Source organism: Labrus mixtus, chromosome 10 (assembly GCF_963584025.1).
Source record: "Labrus mixtus chromosome 10, fLabMix1.1, whole genome shotgun sequence".
Lineage (NCBI taxonomy): Eukaryota > Metazoa > Chordata > Actinopteri > Labriformes > Labridae > Labrus > Labrus mixtus.
In genome coordinates this window covers 20,301,908-20,322,522 of record NC_083621.1, presented here as the reverse complement: position 1 = coordinate 20,322,522, position 20,615 = coordinate 20,301,908, and the positions used below count along the sequence as shown (strand labels likewise).

At 39.7% G+C, this 20,615-nt stretch overlaps 2 protein-coding genes across 3 annotated transcripts in view; one reads left to right on the top strand and one right to left on the bottom strand.

Moving 5' to 3' along the window:
- flt4 (fms related receptor tyrosine kinase 4) overlaps positions 1 to 2,362 on the top strand; it is a 47,170-nt gene extending 44,808 nt beyond the window's left edge. For both annotated transcript variants that reach the window (XM_061048652.1, XM_061048651.1), the window contains exon 30: positions 538 to 2,362. In XM_061048652.1, the coding sequence (XP_060904635.1) occupies positions 538 to 757 (220 nt within the window). In that variant the 3' untranslated portion in view covers positions 758 to 2,362. The remainder of the gene's footprint in view (positions 1 to 537) is intronic.
- On the bottom strand, positions 2,003 to 19,931 carry ergic1 (endoplasmic reticulum-golgi intermediate compartment 1). The gene is made up of 10 exons (XM_061048653.1): positions 19,788 to 19,931; positions 13,001 to 13,062; positions 9,522 to 9,594; positions 8,984 to 9,078; positions 6,690 to 6,814; positions 5,999 to 6,103; positions 5,850 to 5,910; positions 5,489 to 5,589; positions 4,585 to 4,707; positions 2,003 to 3,369 (listed from the first exon to the last, which is right to left on the bottom strand). The coding sequence occupies exons 1-10, from the start codon at positions 19,805 to 19,807 to the stop codon at positions 3,262 to 3,264; spliced, it is 873 nt and encodes a 290-aa protein (XP_060904636.1). The 5' UTR covers positions 19,808 to 19,931; the 3' UTR covers positions 2,003 to 3,261.
- Between the last annotated feature and the right edge of the window lie 684 nt (positions 19,932 to 20,615).

Here is a 20,615-nt window from a genome sequence, read left to right as displayed (position 1 = left end):
CAAAAAAAGCATGGCAGAAGAACAGCAGAGTAATGGACAGCAAGCTTTATACATAGTTTGAAATTGATATCAAAAGTCTGTCTGCATGAAAATGCATTATAACAGTTTACAATCAATCAATCTTTGTTTGTATAGCACCAATTCATAACAAATGTTCTGTGGCTGCTTCAGACCTGACTTTACAGTACATGTTAGCAGGAGAAATTCTTTATTGTTTTTTTTTTCTTTCAGGAAATGTGTTGACAATAGAAATATGGTATATCACCAGGTTATTCTTTAATGTAATGGGATTAATTATATGCATATTCTTCACTATATTTCCTATAATCTAGTAACCATAGTAACTATACTCTAATTGAAGATAAAATAAACCGTATTTTATGAAATTCATGCTTACTAACCGTGTTAATCCTAGATGAATACACTTCTACATACTTAAACATACTTTTACAACTACTTCTAATATAGTTTACTGCACCTTAGTTTTCAATATTTAGCATCAACTCTGACAGCTCTTTCTTTTCCTTCTCCTCTCAGTCGTATCGGCAGCAGCAGCAGCACAGAGCCTCTCACAGCCTCTCATGGCTCTCTGGGTCACAGCAGTGATGTCATCAGCTCCCGACACCGTCCGCACTTCTTCAGCCAGCTCTCAGGACAAACTTTCTACAACAACGAGTATGGACATCTGTCCGAGGAGGGCTTCTGCGACTTCTTCTCCTCGCCTGACGCCCCCTGCCTGGCCTCCTCCAATGTGTAATCTCACCGAAGACGCAGCCCAGAAGAGAGGAGAGGGTTAAAAAGAAAAGTGTACTGTGCAGGTCGGGGGTAAGCAAATGTTTGGCATCCTCCTAGTATTGATATATAACTAATCATTTATTATTAAAGATCAGCTTATGACCAGAGCTGACCTCTTCTAATTTCTCAATCGGTCCTCTCTCCTCTGGGCTGCTGCCTCTACAAACAGACTGAACTACAAGTGCCTGAAGTTCCTCAAATAAGCCACTGGGTGGCAGCATTATGACAGTATTTTCTACTCACACGTTCATATTTTTATCTTTTATATACAGAGTATTTTTCCTTCATTTGTACAAATTATAATTCATATGGGAAGAAATAAAGACATGTATCTTCTTTGTCCTTTTAATTAAGATTCTGAAGTCAAATCAGTCTTCAGTTCATGTTCCAGAGGAAACGTTCCACACTGTAATAAATAACCGGGGCGGCAATGTCTGTGATGATTTCAGTAAGAAAGTGATCAATGCAATGAGCAGATATCTGTGTCTCTGTGTCAGGCAGTGGAGGTGGACACACTGAGACATGACACTGTGAAAAAGGCCCAAGTGACGGAGGTAAACAGAATGATGTAGGGTGAAGAAAAGAGTGAGTCATACTAAGCACCTCTTATCAGAGCTGGACGTCAGCATGATGACAGCTGTGACAGTCTAACAGCCTCTTACAGGCTCGCATCACAAATGACAACCTGCAGAGTGTTGACTTGGGCTGCAAGCTGAGGGAAATGAACAGTGACTGGGTGCAAAGTCCACTTTGCGAACACACAATCACAGGCCCTAGAGCTGAGTTAATGATATAAAATCAGAGGTGCAAAGGATCCATTTTCATTTTCTCTGAGTAATTATCGAAGGCACCAAGAAAATAGGACTGAGGAATAAGTTTCATGTGGATAACAAGGTTCATACTCACATTTGAGCTGAAATAACAGGTTTTAAACCAGGCGCTAACTTCTTCTTCCCTACTGTATAAAAGTTTGACTCTACAACTCGTGTACTTCAAGATTTTAATATGAAATACACCACTTTTTTGCACCTTTCAAGCCAAGACATTTCAAGTCTTCCCCTCTATTTAGTAAGCGAGTACTCCCTTTGACGTCTGTGAACAAAATAGCTTCTTAAACAAAAATAATGTATTTTTAAAAAGTTACTCCAACAGTTGAAATCAACGGCAGCTGGTTTGAAGAATCCTGAAGACATGCAGCATGAAGCAGTGATTTCTATGGTACCTTTACTTGAAGAGCACATAACATAACAGAACAATTTGAGACATAACAAAAAAAATGAATGACCTTTTATAGTAGAAAGACCAAAACTGAAGGCTTGTCAGTATCCCTGTCGTTCATCAGGGAGGTCTTTGACACGAGAGAAAGAAGGAAGAACAAAATGACTAAAGAGGACAAACATCTTGGCCTAGTTTCCCTCCTTACAGACCCAATCTTTACAATGTACAGTATGTGTTCATGGAAACAGCTACAATAAACAAAAACAATCACTGTGGTAAAATGATTATAACTCTGTTGTAGAAGAAAAAAAACAAGACATCTGAACAAATGGAAATAAAATCAGAACAATAGTCTCAAAGAAATGTTTGGTAAAAATGCACTGAAAGATAGAAAATAATTACTGTAGTGAAAGGACACCACTAAAAGTGATACTGTAGGATGTAACACACATGAAAGAACATGTGGAAACACTGGTGTTAGTGGCACTGAAACAAAGAAATGAGAGTTAATCTGATTCCTATACGGTGGAACAGTTAACCCTAAAGGCACAAGGTTTGAATACTACAGAGACCAGGGCTGGCCTGAGGAAATGACAAAACAAAACTCAAGTGTTTTTTTAGACAAAGGGAATTACACAAACACTTTACAGTTCAGTCCAGTCTGTGACACAGGTTTATATCCTGGAATACTTCCTTCAAAGAAGGAGACCCCATCTTCCCATGATGGGGGGGATTTAACACAGTTAAGCCTGATATACTGAAATAACAATGGACCCCTTTTCTAAATTATAAAAAAGTTAGGACTTTCCGTCTGTAAATCACACAGGCATAAATTGAACAATTCCCTATGATTTGAAATATACAAACAGATTTTGGTCATATGTTGGCACAAACATTAGTGTTTTTCTTTACTTCATTCTTAAAAATCAAGTGCAGCCATCAAATACCCACACTGTTTCAACCCTGACACACACACACACACACAGTACTTAAGACTTCATCCCCGCAGTAACAGAAGAGCTCTCCCGTTCTCTCCTCTCCTGACTGACGGCGCCTGAGAGGACTTTCAGTAACTGAGATGCAGACGTGTAGCCTGGTAGTTAGATCGCCTGCCTGAGCCGCTCCATTGGTCACGGTGATACGATCTCCAAAAGGAAATTGGTTCTGAGCAGGGATTGGATTTAGCTAACAGGCTAGCAACACTTCACTTATAAATAAAGATGAGAGGAGGGGGCTTGGGAGCAGTCCTCATGACATTTTTCCAATCTGGATCTTCTTCCAGGCCTCTGAAGCCGTGAATATACAGGAGTCGATGATTCCTGCGACTGTGAACGCCCCACCGATGATGGCACAGATCTAAAGAGAACATTTCAATCTGTTAGACTCACTATCGAAAAGCTTGGACGTAGTCTTCTCTGGTTATTAAAGGCTCAATATCAGCTGCTTTTAATAACATGTAATCATAACAATAGATCACACTGACACCTCAGAATGTGCTGGAATCCAGCAAAGAGCGCTGCTGTAGCTTGACTCAGAATCTTAAGCAATGAGTCATAATCACACTCTGAGCTCTGTCATTTCCTACGCATGCCTGAGGTCACGTTAAACCTAAACAACACTAAAGACAAATAATAGTGTAGCTCATCATTCAGGCAGCCAATTGAACCCTGACCTCATTATCAGTCAGCAGGAAACGTTCCTGATGAGGTGTTACATACTTAGCAAAACTTCCTCAAACTAAAAGGTCAGGTGGGGATCTGAGGCATCAAAAGATAAAAACTGCTTGAGAGGTAAAAGGGATTTTTTTTTTTTTTACATTTAAACAAGCGGCAACCTGAACTGTTGAAATATGATGCTGATGCAAAAGTGTGAAATCCTGCAGTTTGTCCGGCCTGTTTTTACAGCAGAAATGAACATGTTTATAACTTGGTTCTAAAAACAGAATTTGTCTGATTAGCTTGTGTCTCGATCGGCACAAACTGGGTGAATTGTTTTAAATAACTCATCCGTTTTGTAAAGGATAAAAGAGAGCCATGGACTGTGAATAAAAATGGACAAAGCCTGACTGATGTCATCCATTGGTTACTGAAGGGGGCTTTAAAAGTCTGTTGATGGCAGTCACCATGCCAGAAATGCTGCTCAACCTAACTCTCTGTAAACCTAGCGACAGGCTAAGAGCTGGAGGTGAGGCGGGGTTTAAGCCTGCTGACAAACAGCTACACTGTGCCCACCTGTCAATCAGGTCAGCCATGTACCTTATTATTATTCTTATTAATAAAATCAGTGAGTTCTCAAGAAATTCCCCCTCCCCTCTACAGTGTTTAGGAATTAAGACATGTTCATGTTCAGAGCTATTCAGATACATTTTGTAATTTAACCAGTCTGCACTCATGTTTATTTATTTTAAAACAGGCTTTTTTGAATGTGTGTGGTTTTGATTTCCAGGGCGTTTCCAAGGAGCCTCAAGTGGACACTTAATGAACTGCAGGTTTTTGAACTTACACATTAGATTAATTTTTTAACAGCGGAGGTGCCTGCTCGATTTAAAGCCCATAAAGAGAATTCCCTTACCGTTGTGATGAAGCGGTAGATTGGCTGTCTCCTCTCTGTGTACTTGACTGTGATTGGACTGAGGTCATATCTGAACCAGATGGCCGGGATGATTCTGCCCGTGTGGCTATAAGCGATGTACTCCTGTGGGGGACAGAAATAAAGAGTGAGCTACACATTTTAATGTCTCCAAAGGTTTTGGGTCTTCACCTGGCAAGAACATTTAATCTAATCAAGACTTTGACAGTTTCATCTCATTATGTTTACTTATCATCTTAAAACAGTCTGTAATGTAATCCTTGTTTCCAGTGGTGTTAATGACTCATCACAAAAATGATTGTGGATAAAGTTACTCAAAAGTCATAAATGACTCATTAAAAATGAATCTTGGCTCAATAAAACAGATTATTTGACCATGAGGAGGCTAACATGTGTTGTGAATTATGATGACATGGATATCAGGGAGTTTACATAAATAATATCTCTTGAAAGATCCATCCTAATTCACCCCTTCTAAGTGCTAATTTGATGTTGTTGTTTTCAAAGTTAAAAGGGTGTTGCTGTAGTCCAAGCGGTTCTGCAGGCCTCAGCTGGTCCTTTATTTCTGCTTTGGCATGAGACTTCCTATCATCTTGCAAAGGCCCTCATCCTCCTCGGTTCACAGCTGACCTGCACTGTTATTACCCAAACCCAGCTGTCAGTCAACACAGTTCTAGGAAGTATTTTATGGTTTGTTGACATCTGGGGAGCGTTTCCAGTCACCAGGGGTGAGCTTTGACTTCTAGGTGAGTGCACATGTTATCACAATACATGCTCTGGCCATATGTTGGGATGGTCACACTTCTTCCATGACAAGGGCCAAAACAACATGACTCAGAGGCATGATCTAACAGGAAAGATAAAAAAAAATGAGGGAGAACAGCACCTTGCTGGCTACTGTGTACTGGTAGGAGAACCTCTGTCTGCCTGATAGGTCTTCATACACTGTTGGGACTATCTTCAGTATGTAGTCGTGTGAAGACAGCGCTGCAAGACATACAAACGTTATATTAGCACAAAAAAAAAAAAGAGTCCAAAAAAGGATGCATTTCTGTCAGTGACGCAACAGGCTCAAGGTTTTTCCATTTGAGCAGAGTATCCGCTGTGTGAAGAAAGTTTCCACTTAGTTTGGGTTCAATATGTCCACTAGGTGTCTCATTTCATTGCATCATTCACGGCCAGAGCAAGCTTACATAAATGTGACATGATGTGGTTATGATGAGCACATGTGCAGGGAGAATACTTACGATTGGACGACAGCCTGTCTGCCCCTCCTAAAGCATTAAAGGCTCCTTTAACGTTTTGTACCTGTGCAACAAACAGAAGAAATCTGTGTTTAGACTCAATTCTGCAGATGTTTGACCGGATCTTTTCTGTTTGGTCTGTGAATCCTCACTGTCAGCTTTTCTCCAAAGGCCAGCTTGTGGATGATATGGGTCATGTCAGGGTTTGGAGGCTGCGATGTAGCACCGTGTGTCGACACGTGGAAGTTTCCTGGTACCTGAAAACACACACACACACAAACAAGATCAGTGAGTTTTTTTGAGGCACCACACAAGCACCTGCAGCACATATAATTAACTAATGACAACACACACACACACACAGTTGGTTGGGCACTAAATGGCCCTTACCTCCAACTTCAACACGTTTCACACATTACCAAATGTTCCATCAGCGAGGGTGTTAAAGGTACAGCTCTAGTGGGTTAATCATTCTAAATGAATCGGAAAGTCTGACGCACAAGATGGCGGTAGGACAAACAGTGCTTCAGAGGGTCCAACCTAAACTGTCAAATGTAACCCAAGGCGATCCCTGGAGTCTTCCATTTTGTTTAATTTAATTTAGACTGGAGGAGGAAGCAGGTCTGCTTCATTCCTCTCGGAAAAGGGTCTCCATCTCCAAGACAAATAAACAACATGTAGAGCCCGAGAGCTTGTGTCCAAAAAAACATCAGACCGCTGTCATGTTGTACTAACTGGCATCAAGAAGTAAACAGACCGGTCTGCCATCAACTGTATAAAGCAGGTTACCTCAAAGGTGTGTGTGTGTGTTGTATATCATTTACTGCGTGGTTAAGCCCTTACTTTGTTGATGGTGAACACTCCCTCAAAGCGACATCCATTGTTGTCGTCAATAGGGATCTTCATGGAGTTGTCTATGTGACCGACCTCGTGGCGGCCCATCTCATCCTGGATGTCCAAACCGAGCACTGAGGAAACAAGGAGACAACGAGGAGGGTTAAAACGTTTCGTGAACAAGAAGGAACATGAGCCAAAATAAGTGACAGTGTCTCCTGCTTGATTCAAACAGTTTCTGTGTTCAGTCTCTGTTTTATGAGACGGGTGGTTGATGAATTAATAGACAACCAACAGAAATAATCACAAGCCTAAGTCATTCGTTCACAAAGCTAGAGCTGGAACTGACATTAGTTTTATTATCAATTATTCTATTAATGTATTATATTATTGTTGTATATTGCTGACTACTGGAGAATGACTGAGCAGTTATTAAGATCGAAAAAGATTTAGATTTTGTTGAATGAAAAATATATCAAGATTAAAAAATGGGTTTCACCAAAGGGATCATAAATCAACAAATAATATCATAACAAACTAAAGCTATAAATCCTTCAAACTTTTTATTCAGCAATAAAGCAGTTATTTTAAGAGGTCTAAACTTCTTGTTTCCAGATCTTTTGAAATATTTATAGACTTCATTCATTGTTTCTCAAATAGACGATGACCAGATGAACAGATAATGAGAAGCTGTTTTTATAACATTGAAAGAACAACTTTTTCATGAACAGCCCAGGAGAGAGAAAGAAGAGAGAAAGTGTCAATATACCCCCAACACAGAGTAAACACAGAAAGGCCAAACAGACCACCTATCCTGCCTGTTGCCCTCTCTGTCTGTGTTTTTCCATCTAGACTTCACTGCCCCCCCCCCCTCCCCCCTTTTCTCGTCCTGCAGGCCTCTGTGGATTGGCACACTGGCACTGGCCTATTTTCAGAGGCTGCCTGTGCTGGGTGCTTCCATGCAGCAGCGGAGAGAGAGAGAGAGAGAGACGTCTTTTGGGCCTGTGCTAAAACCTCCACAAGCCGTCTGTCTCTGAACTTTGACATTCAAGTCAAGTTCCACCCCCACACGCTCGTCTGTCCACTTCTTTAAATACAGTGCACAAATATAAGCGAAGTTACTGGGTGACCTGTATTTTCTCCTTTTTAAGACATTTAGACCTGGAAGTGTGTTCATGTTAGCTAGAGTGGCGTGATTATTCTGAGATTATTACAAGCCGGCTCTGCTTTTCCATGCAGTCACAAATTAAGACCTAGCAACCTGTAAAGTTCAACAGAGGGAGACGGTGTGTAACAGCAGAGCAAAAAGAGGGCAAATGATTTCTCCCTCCAAGTCAATCTGTAAAGGATGACAACCTGTTTGGAAAACAACCTGATGTACAATGTTAGCCCTCTGGGAGACTGGCTGAGGACCATTTCTGGTCATTACATGACAGCTGCAGCCGTGTGGTTAGACCAACATGCTTGAGCTGGTATTTAAGAGGGCCCCACATGTCTGGAAAAAAAGGTTTAAGTTCGGCAAATAAACAATACCACCATACACACAATCATCAAGAGCTTTAATTGGAAACGGCAGGAGGGGGCCTTTGTTTAGGTATGCGATGAGTGAGCAGTCTATGGTCTAAACACATGGCCGACATGTGTGGGTCTGCATGCCAAAGAATTTCGCTCAGAAAATCTGGATCGAATTTTTCGCACAGACGTTTATTAGCTTTGCCATTTTTGGGTATCGCTCGAATCCAATAAATGTAGGTTTTCTGCCTCTGCAATGTGTACATGGATGTGTAATGTGTGTGTGTGTGTGTGTGTGTGTGTAATTTGTCATTGAGCATAGTTTCTGACAAGAGTCATGAGGAGCAAATAACCAGTGACTCTCAGTCCTGGCAAGCTGCACTCTGGCCTGCCCACTTCTCTGACATCGAAGCAGAATACAAGCCAGCAGAGGCAATGTTACATCAAAGATGGCGGCTGTGTGGAAACACAAGATCAAACAGGGGCGACACAGACTGGAGGCTGGGCATAAGAAATCTTGTGTTATCTACAAGCATGCCACAACACAGCCAGGTAAACAAACCATTATGTTGTTCTGAGCTCTCTTCTGTATCTAGGGCGTTCTTTATCTTTTGCCAATATGGCGTGAAACATGATAGGGCACAGTAACTCTGATACTGTCTGCTAACAGAGAAAATAAAGGTGAAAGGAGGTTATAAACAATTATAAAAAAATAAAAAAATATAAAGACAGTAAGGGTAATGCAGAGAAATGGAGAGTTGTATGTATGTGTATATTATGTATATACTCACAATCACAGTGTAAGTGCGGCAAACTGACGTTTAAACTCACATCTATCTTCCCACCACTGTCTTTATCAGGATCATCCACATAAAGTTCATTCACACTGTGATGGGTGGAAAAGAGAAAAAGTTCATTAGAGAAAGAGAAACTGAGAGCAAACTTTAAATAAGGGTGGAAACAAATAATAATTGTTGTCTCCCCTGTCACACAAAGAAATCGGACAGTTATTGAAGCAAATGTGTGAATCTCTGTCAGTGTCATGTCGCTGCCGTCACATGCTCCCCAACTCATTGCTTATTAAACATCCCCAAGACGCTGACGCATACACAAAGCCAATTTCCTCAGTGAAAAGTGACTCCATTCATTGGTTACAACACGGACAGCGCAGAGTACATCATTATGAGGGTATTGGCATTCATGATTAAGTCCCTGTCTGGTATACTACAGACAGTGGGTCCTGTGTGGCAACAAAGGAGCTATCACTAGATTAGCCACAGGATATTACAGACACACAGTTATTCTGAGATGTGCTGCACTGATACCTACATTTCAGTGGCTATGAATCCCGTCAGCTCAGAGAGGAAGAGGAAGAGGATGAAGACGCAGCAGATGATGGAAACTGTGGGCAGAGAGGAAGAAAGTTTGAGTTAAGACTTTATATAAACTTAAATCCCAGTGGATCTTAGATAAGCCACCATTTCACATTAATCTCTCACATTAAACCAGCTTTTGAAAGGGATGGTGAAAACAAAATGAGCCAGGCTGTTCCAGCCTCTGGGAATGGCTGACCTAAGATATTGACTCTAATGAAATCACAGAAGCCATAAAAAACGTCCCTAAATAGCTGTTTTACAAATCCAGCCAGTGCGCAGGTCTTTAAAGACCCTCCTTTACTAATTACACATTTAACACCAACATTAGAGAGGTGAGCTCATGTCAGTAAGTCCTTCAAACAGCTCGTTTTTCGTTTCCTCACACACTGACATTCACTGAACCCAGAAATGGCACATATACAAAGAAGCTTTAAGGACTGATGTAACTGCAATAAACCAAATTAGGACTATTACCTTAAATAATGACTATTTTTCTGTTCAGTCTTGTTCAAAATAAAGTGATTCACCTATGAGTTTCTTTTCATGTGTCATCAGTCAAAGGATCATTTCAAGCATTGTCATGCGTTTACAAAGACAAATATGGAAGGAACTGATCTGTGTCTGCGCAACTGTGGTCTATCCGATATGGCAAGAGCTTCGGTTAAGATAGGAAGCTCTCAGCAGGTGAGGCCGTGTTTACGTGGCAACAGTCTCCTAGGATCTCACAGTCACATGACCCTGTGGTTAGTAGGGCATCAGGGCCAAACCTGCGGCTGGTGGAGGCTTTTACATAAGGTAATGTTTAACCAACAAACAAAAAGGGAGTGTCACTATGACACATAGGTCATCAATTCAGGTTCATCAAAAGCTGTGTACAGTAATTCTTCCCGGGCTTCAAAGAGTGAAATACTGGAAGGGGGATTACTCAGGATCAAAGTAATGGGCTGCAACTGATTTAAAATTTTAAAGCTCTGCAATGGAAACACTGACTGTTTTACAAAGACATGTGTGTTTTTTATTTAATCCTGAGTTCATCCTACCCGGTGCTTACGTACACCATAAAAGGGGGTCAAAATGTTTCATGATAATAAATCTGTGATAAAAGGTGCGGATCGATTTACACCATGAATCAGTTGTTGACATCAAAAACAAGCCCTGCATTTACTTAATTGGAAATTCAATTTGTTATTCACTACCAAAGGCTCATTTTCCCCCAACGAAGCAAAAAATATTAGGACAGAAAATCAGGTGAATAAAAGAATCATACTTAATGTTTTAAAGCTAGAAAAGCTACCACTGTGGCCCATGCAGAAGCGGTGTTCACAGTAAATACCGTAAAAATTGAAGCCTAAGGAATGTGGGCCTAAAAAAAATAACAAAAGCAGACAAGGTCAAATATGTGACCTGTGTCTGTGTGTGTGTGGGGGGGGGGGGGGGTTTGACTGTTTCTAGTTGCCTCTGAACAACACAAGCCAAAATGAGGGATCAAATGTTGTGGGTAAAGCAATAACAGTCATCTAACATCCAAATCAACCAGATGCCCTCAGCCCCCCGACAGGGGATGGAGACAGGAAGGGCGTCTACTGTGTGCAGGAAGAACCTCCATCCATTTCCTCCTGGATGGAAACTGTGCGTTTATGTTTAGCAAACCCATTCTTTCCCCCGTCCTCCCGGAAGGTGTTTCTAATGTGTTAAAAACGGTTCACTATTCAGCAACCGCACTGCCTATAGCGTCAGTCATCAGCTTGGTTTAGACTTGACATTGTGTTTAACTGATCTGTCATCAGCTGACAAATGATTAAACCAAAACTAGAAAATGACTGAGGAGCTAAAAATGTATCATCAAGACTTTTGGATTCTATCAAATAGTGAATAATCGATACAATCCCTGATTATACAATGACTTAACCATGACAAACAAGAAAGCACATGACATGACAGGAAAAGCATTCTAGTTTCCACTGATGACTTCTCAGGTGCTCTTGCCGATGACAGAGTATGATCATTAACATTCTTACCATACTAGTTTTGCTATAACAGGTATGGCCTCCTGCTCAATGACTCCTCCATGACGAAGCTCTGACAGGCAGGTACTTGAATTAAAGCGGTCAACCCCTCCCCTAAACTGTTCCTCAATACATCCAACACTCGAACAGTGTCTGTTACTGCTTCCTAATTACTTCCTATTATAAAACTCTGCACTTAAAAGTCCTATGCTAACTCTCAAGTTATGCTACTCTCGCCTCAATCCTGCTAGGATGAAAACCATTTAAGTTATTTCAATGTAATCACAGACAGTAAAGACAGTTTGACATGTCAAAAAACAAAATGCTACAACATTGAAACATTGAAAATAAGTGTTTATATTCATATCCTATCAAATAAAAATATGTCACGTAAGTGTCAAAGTAAAAGGGTCTTCTCCTTTTCATCATCTACCTCCTACCTCTCGGTCACATTTTCAGGAAATTTGGGATTGACTGTCACTGCTACGTGGATGACAGCCATCTGTCTTCAAAGCCCAACTCCGCCCTCCCACCTTCATCCCTCTCCGACTGTCTCCTTGAAGTTAAATCCTGATTCTCTCATAACTTTCTCAAACTCAATAGCAACAAAACTGAAGTTCTCCTTGATGGCTCCAAATCCACTCTGACCAAGTCTGACAAATATCACAATAAGAACAATAAGATTCTACTTCTCATTTTAAAGGCTCCCCATAACCTCGCACATCTGTACCTCTCTGACCTCCTTCACACCCTCTCGGACCCTCCATTCTGCCTCCTCCATGCTCCTCACCACACTTCCTGCCCGCCCCTCATCAATGGGGTCTCGAGCGTTTAGCCATGCAGCCCCCTGTCTCCGGAACTCTCTCCCACAAACCATCTGTGACATCAACTCTCCCCCCACCTTTCTATCACAGCTCAAAACAAACCTTTTTAGATGAGCCTATTCCGTCTGACCATGCCCTACTTACTACTGCTGTTTTTGTTTTTATATAGTTGATAGTGTTCTTGTTTTTAGTCACTGTTTTACTGCTGTGTCTGTAAGATGACCTTGAGTGACGTGAAAGGTTATTATTAACATAAAAAGAACATTACTGTTGTTGTGCCTGTATGCTACAGTAAGGCACAACAACAGTAGCAATAGGGGGTAAGGGGAATCAGCCACCTGGCACTTCTTAAGATCCTTATAAACTGGTTATGTTTTGTTTGTTACATATCTACAAAAAAATTAAAAAAAAAAAAAAAGGCAAATTATTATTATTACATTTATATGATTCGATTGTGTGACTGGTTGTACGGTAAGTCTTCAAAGGTCGTTTTGCAGCCTTCTGGTACCTGCCCTGGTGAAGGTAGGTAAAGGTCAAAACAATTGGAGATGGAAGTGGAGGTGGATAGTTTGGGGCTGTTGTCATTAAAGGTTTATACTCACTGAAAGCTCCTGTGTAGGTGGGCTGGGTGAGATCTTTTGGCACTTTCCTGTAGATATCAAATCTGAGGAGAGAGAGAGAGAGAGAGAGGAAGAAGGGAAACAAAAAAATGAGGAAGAGGGAAGAGAAAAAAAGAAAATGTCAACACTACGTGCTGTGAAAAGAAGCACATTCTGTACTCATAAGGCTCTGCGATATTACAGAAGAGTGGTGGAATGTTAGCTCTGGACCAATGCCATTACACACAACAGGTCCAGACAGCCAGCCAGCCACACACACACTGTACACTCACACACTCTTTCGAGGGTTACACCCCTCCCCTTCAATGTGTGCTCTGTAATTCTGACCTGACGCCACACACACACACACACACACACACACACACACACACACACACACACACACACACACACACACACACACACACACACACACACACACACACACACACACACACACACACACACACACACACACACACACACACACACACACACACACACACACACACACACACACACACACACACACACACACACACACACACACACACACACACACACACACACACACACACACACACACACACACACACACACACACACACACACACACACACACACACACACACACACACACACACACACACACACACACACACACACACACACACACACACACACACACACACACACACACACACACACACACACACACACACACCTGGGGCAACAGCTTCATATATTACGGTTCAACTTCTTTAGTGCAGATAGTGTGAGTTAGAGTGCGCAATAAATCATTTCAACAGAGGTCAGAGAGGAATTTGACTGACTGAGATTTAATCTAAATCTAAAAAAATGAACCGCTGATTCAGAAGTGGAGGATGATCTTTACCACCTGACACAATCAACTCTCTTCTTGTGAAACTAATGTTTCCTATTTGGGGAGCAGAAAGGGGAAAAATTCTGCTGCTCAACCCCAAAACTATTTCAGTTCATGTGTTTCTTGTATATGTCCTTTTTTGGGGAGTGAAACATTTCTAACCCCATACTGCGCTGACATTGCACAACCCCGCCCACGCATCTCTCCTCTCCTTCCTCATGGTCTTCCAAAACACTCACATTTGTTCTCATTTCTTTCACTGAGAGCTGCCAGTGAAATTAGAACAGCTGATGCAATGCAGGGCGGTGGAGGAAGTGGGAGGGTGGGTTTTCCTATCTGGACCTGCTATACTACCTGTTTTGCTTCAGCTCCTGCTTTCACTTTTTTTTTTTTTTTTTTTATATCTTCCACACAAAGACCCCCAAATTCCTAAACATCTCAGCCAGCTTCCCCCAGTCTCGTCCTCTGATCCAGATTCATCTACAACTTCCTGCACCCATGCCCCATTTGTATTAGATCACTGCGTGCTAATAGCAGGCCTGGCAGGATACATAGGGCAGACAGCATGGAGAGGGGCTGGGTGGAGGCGCTATGGGAGGGGCCGCTCTGTATGCCGATGAGAATAACTTTCAGAGTTACACACTTCCTGAATGTCATTTCATCAAATCCTCCCATCCTGGCTACAGATGGGACCTGCTGGGACCATCAGACAGGTGAAGCACAGAGATGAACGCCATTGTCATGTGGACATCCTGCCATGCTGGTTTAGTTGATTTCCAGTGAAGAAAAAATATGACCTCTGTTGTTTAGGAAACGTTATCAGCTCTACAGGTTGAAGCTTCTATTTGTTTGTCGAAAAAAGTCAAAAACCATTGAAAGACTTTACCCAATGGCAACTAGCATGTACAAAATACCACAGAGAGCAACAGCTGAGCTTGTAACATGTATAGACCTCTAACTAACTCTTTATGATATTTTGTGGCAAGTATATTTAATATGACAATATAGTTATAAAATATCCATTTACATGTGTAAATATATTGAGATCACTCTGATATACAGAGTATGTATGAATTCACAGATTCTCATTGTCACAGATATGGAGGATATTCTTTCTGCTGTACGATAACGTTTTGTACGTACCAGTCAAAAGTTTGGACACACAACAGTAACAGTTTTATCAATAATACAGTATATTATATTATTATAATTTAGCAACTGTAAGCTGTTTTTAGGGCACACCTACTAATAGAAGGGTTATTCTTTATTTTTGACTATTTTCCACATTTTAGAATAATAGTAGATAAAACAACACAAATAAAACGCCTCATTTCACTTTTGTTTTGGAAAGAAATGCATACACATGTAGGCATCAACTTCACCTTTTCTATTTATAAACGAAACACATGTCAAACACTAAAGCATAAGCCTTCAGATCAAAATGTCTTTAAAATAATAACATGCATTTCAATCCGATGTGTCCAAACTTTTGACCGGTACTGAGCATGAGCTCTTTTGAGTTTATACATTTTACTACACGTGGATACTGTTTGTATAGATTTATATAAACAGTATATAGATTAAATATATGTTTACCAGTATACTGATAATGTGGGGGCAGCTGGTACACCTCTGAGATGTAGTGTTGGAGTCTATTTATGAGTACAGGTTATAAATAGTTACAGAAATCGTCACAGGATCACACCTATTTTAGACATCACAGCCTCCCTCTTCTAAATTCAAATATGATTGAGGAAACAGAATCCCACAGCACTGATCACTGTTTTCTTTCTTCAGAAATATATTGCAACATGAAAAAATACAGGAAGTTATTGAAAACAAATGCAGTGAGTTTCAACAGGGGGAATATTTGGGCAATAAACATTTGAATCTTACAATCAGGATTCAATTATTTTTAACTTTAAGTATATCTAATCTTTGGTTCGCACTCTATGAGAAAAAAACTGTGATGGGCAATACTATTTTGTAGTATATTGATAATGATATTAAACTAATACAGAAAAACAAATGGTAAAGTAGCATTTAAAATGTATTATTAAAGGAAGTATGTGTGACTTTTTGAACCAGTAGATACCACCCTTGAGCACCAGAATTAAACCAAAACAAACTGCTGTTTGACAACACTTCTGCTATTCTGAAGCCTCCGCTCTCCTCCAGCGGCACGCCTCCACCCCCTCTCCACTCGCGGTTGCACGCAGGAGTTATCAATTACGACGCACTATAATTAAGCACCACGAAGCCCAAGAGGGAGACAATAATTGTCCTTTGCTCGAGCTGCAATTGCCTGTGGCCTGCATTGTAGTGTTAGCAGGATAATGTTAGCACACTTGAGTTAGCGCGTAGCTTCACATTGCACATAAGTTGACACAGAATTAACTTGATCTAAAGGAAGGGAGGAGGCTATGTTATTCTTCTTTTCTCTAGTCCTAGACAAAACCAGCTTTAAGCACAAGGCCAGTCCATGTAAACGTGATGTAAACATGTCTCCAACAATAACACAGAGCGGTACTCAGCCTTCTCACTCATTGTAGACAGTCACGACTCAGAGAGACATTTACTTAGGATATACTTGATTTCTGCTGTATTTAAGTGTAAAATGTCACACATTCTTTGTAATCCTTATTTTAAGAAAACTGATTTATATTCTGATAATACATTAAAGATTTACCTTGAGGAAAAAGACATTTAATTTTTAAAGAAATTAAACACACTATTTACTTTGTAACAATTTAAATCTAATTTTTTTTTTTACATTTTTAAAAATTATTGTTACACTTTTTAAAGAATACATTTGAAAACTTCAGCTTCTTCTCGTCACACGCAGGTCCTCCTGGATTTGAACCCAGTTTCCCCTCATTAGCTGCATTGAGAACACTTTGTATTCATGAATGTTAATGTTGACTGAGAGTTCACCTCTGGGTCCTTCGCTGATGTTTGTAATTTCCTGAATTACAGTCAGTACAACATCTCCCTCCGTCACTTCCCACTGCTCAGCGGAGTGTGAACGGGCTCAGATGTTTTGTGATTAGTGAGGACACGTTGTACCAGCATCTCTGTGTTGACACAGGGACGCTTTTTAAGAAAGGGCCCTTACTAAATGAACCATGTATTTCACAGATGAGTCACAGTGAGTCAGGAGTTGATGACTTTAAATTATTCTGAGAAAAAACTAATAAAGTTAACAATTTATGTTACTGATCTCTAATCACAAACTAAAGTCAATACTTGTGCTTTCATCTTTCTCTTCTTGAGTCATCAGCCTAAAGTGTACGTCAAAAACAGCAAACAGCAAGTCCAGGATAAGAGATCCATTGACAGTAAGCATCCTCTAGTTACAGTGATCTAATCATCACATGAGCAAACACAATAATTCACCAGGGCCCTGTTTCAGAAAGCCGAATTAGTGAAATTCTGTGTATGTTAAGTCGGAAACGAGGGTAACTCAGAGTTTACAGTTTCAGATCTAATCTAAGAAAGAGGGATAACTCAAGCCTGTTCAATAAAGAGTCTGAAAAAAGAAAAGACTGTTACTATGGTAATGGTAACAGATGATAGAGAGGTAATAGTATGGTAACATACAGGTTGTATTATCTGTTAGGAATACTACATAAAATGTAGGCTACTATTTTGTCAAACATGGCATGAGCCTCTATATGAATGGGCTGATGGGAGAGCTAGTACATTTTGGTTTGACTTATTTTCCATTTTAAGTCAGTCATGTACCTAAAAAACATTTTAAACTATTCACACTCAGACTAATCTGTGTTTTTGACTGATCAGTTTGTTTTTTTACAAAAAGATCATTTGAATCAGAAAATATGTTTTATAATCTTATATAGTGTATAAAATGATTAAGATCTATACCTTACTAATAGGGAGGTGAACAAACTTTAACAAAGTGTAATAAACAAGAAAATATGAGTTATTGATTTAGATTATTAAAAACATGAACTATTGGTTTCTGATTGTCAATGATCATTTAAGACACTGAATTGAACACATTCACACACTTGACGCAGGTTAAAATGTCTCTAAATAAAACTTTAATAATAATGTCCAGCTTTCTATGTATTAATGAGTCATTGATGTGCTGGTGTAGGATTCATTATATTCAGTGGTGCAATAAACCACAGTGTTCAGGGAATACATGCTAATGTATCAAATGGTGTTATAGTCAACTATGTTGTCACACTGTCACACTGGTTTTTGAGAGAGTGAAATCTCAACATAAAGTTGGTAAATCGAGTAACTTCAAGCTGTTGCATCCCGTGTTTATGATCAGGGCATCGAGTCAGTGAAGCATCTGAACAGGATATGACCACAGCTTACAGTAATAGCATGACACACGCGCTCTCACAGGACTATCAAACGCAGGTCACCTGCTGTTGTGGTGCAAACGTGAGTTACAACAGATCCTCTTCGCTGACCAATTCATTCTGTCATTTAGACACAGATTTGGTCTGTAGGAGGGATGAGGGAAGCTCCAGAGTTAAACATGTAGGTTGTGTGTTATTTAGGACTGCACTGTGATTGTTATCTTTAGTGATTATCAAAGTTAAAGACAATATTTTCGTGTCCAAAAACCATTGTTATTATTTTGTTAATAAAGCAAAACAGAAAGTGGCAAGACTTTGCCTTCCAGAAGATTGAAAATGAGAGTTTTGGGAAGTTTAACCTACAGTATTAAAGACTGAAATTATATCATAATCTATTTATGTAACTTATATTTCAATACTTTAATACAATACAATATAACTCAATACACCTAAATTCAATATTTTGACCAGCGTTCGTCCAAAATCAGCTATAAATAGTTATTACGAGGGATGTGTAAATATATTTTAGAGGATTATCCTGAGCTATATTCACATTTCTCTATGGTTCTCACCTTCCCTGTAACCACTTTCAGGCATTATAGAGTTAAAACCATTGATCAGTTAAACAATTATTTAAATATTCAAATTGAAAAATATGATAAAATGTTTGTGGCTTGTCAAATAAAAGAGGTTTGTTTGCTTTTTGTCAGAACTGAATATCTTACTCTTTTGGCCAAACAATATGAGGAATCCTAATATTCCTCTGTTTTTATATTTAAATAATCCATATTAAATTAATCTGATAGTTGTTTGTTCCTGAAATGTATCATACATTTGTTTTACTTTTTATTTTCACAAAAGAAGCTCATCCTTACTACGTGTTGACTGAACAGTATCTGTGAATTATCACTACATCTCAGTGTAAACATCCTGTGTATTGTTTTGATTAGGGTGTGATCTGTTAACAGTCATTTAAGGGAGACTTTCAGCTCTGTGCCTGTTGCCTAAGTGTCAGTAGATAAGTTCACTGTCTCAGTAAAGGCTCTGAGGTGTGTTCAGGTACTACTTATCTGTGAAAGAGCTGGTTGTGTATTGGCGGCTAATGATGCTGAATGTTTAGTGTGTCGGGAAAATAAATCTTTGTTTTGAAGGTAACACTAAGCAGGGCTGTCAAGTTTGTATGGTAACAACTAAAAAAAGGCTATAGCAGAAGCAAAACTGGTATTCTTGGTACTCTGAGGCTACGCACCGTGGTCACTGTAATAATTAGTTTCACGTTTTACAGACACAAGGATGGGTGAGGGAAATCTGCACATGCGCAGACAGGAACCCCAAAACTCTGTGAGCATACCTGAGCATCACTCCAGGGACTCAAGTTCACTCAACAAACAGTCTACACCCCCTACAACAATGAAACCCATTCACATCAAATCAGACCCACAAATGTTACAACTTTCACTCATTTGTAACGGATCCTTTACCCACCGTTAGTTCATCATTTGCTCACAGACTATAAAACCCACCCCCCCACCCCCTTCATTTCTGAGTTGAGAGAATGCCCCTTACTCACCTTCTAACATCGAAAGGCATGATGTTTGCAGGTTACACAGAGGTATTAGCAGACAAAGCTACAAACAACGGGCAACCACACCGCTCCCTTCAATGCTACCGGTTGTTCATCGGTACCGGGCTGACGTCAGCTTAGGACGCTTTGCAAAAGCTGATTGGTCGACGGCAACTTCCTGTTAACGCTGATTCTTCTTCGTTTTTACATCATTATTTTTTAAGCTTTCTGCTAATTTACGATACAAAATGGAAAACTGTTACTCATATCGTAAAAAGTATTTTAAAAAAGAAAATAAATAATGCATAACGGTGATTTGGATAATATTGGGTTGCTTAGTTGGCTAAAATATACATTATTTATTATTTACTGTATTATTTCATATTTTTGTGCAAAAATAGTTTTTATATTGTCAGTGTTAGATACTACATTCTTTTGTCAGACAGTCCGTGTTTTAGTGTGATCATAAAAGTAATTTCCCTGTTTGTTCTTTATGTAGGCTAAATCATGTTCTACCAGCAACTGCAGTCCAGTTTTTTGTTACAGAATAGGCTACATTAACACTGCAGAATTGTTACTTTTACCAAATTAAAACTCTGGAAAAGTCTGCCTTCACTGTCAACTTCATACAAAGAGAAGAGTGGCTTTGGACCATTATTTTGATAAGAAGTGCTTTGTCAATCAGACATAAAGATAAAGATAAATATAAACTTTATTGATCCCCCATGGGGGAAATTTTTGCATTACAGCAGCTCAAGAAAACAGGAAACAGGAATATAATTATTAAAAAGTTAAAAATCAAACATATTTACATCAGTTAAATAAAAATATACA

Coding starts and splice junctions, on each gene's coding strand:
- ergic1 (XM_061048653.1), bottom strand. CDS start 19,807: ATGCCTTTCGATGTTAGAAG. Junction 9,595..13,000: donor CACCTACACAGGAGCTTTCA/GTGAGTATAAAC, acceptor CTCTGCCCACAG/TTTCCATCATCTGCTGCGTC. Junction 6,815..8,983: donor GCCGCACTTACACTGTGATT/GTGAGTATATAC, acceptor TTGTTTCCTCAG/TGCTCGGTTTGGACATCCAG.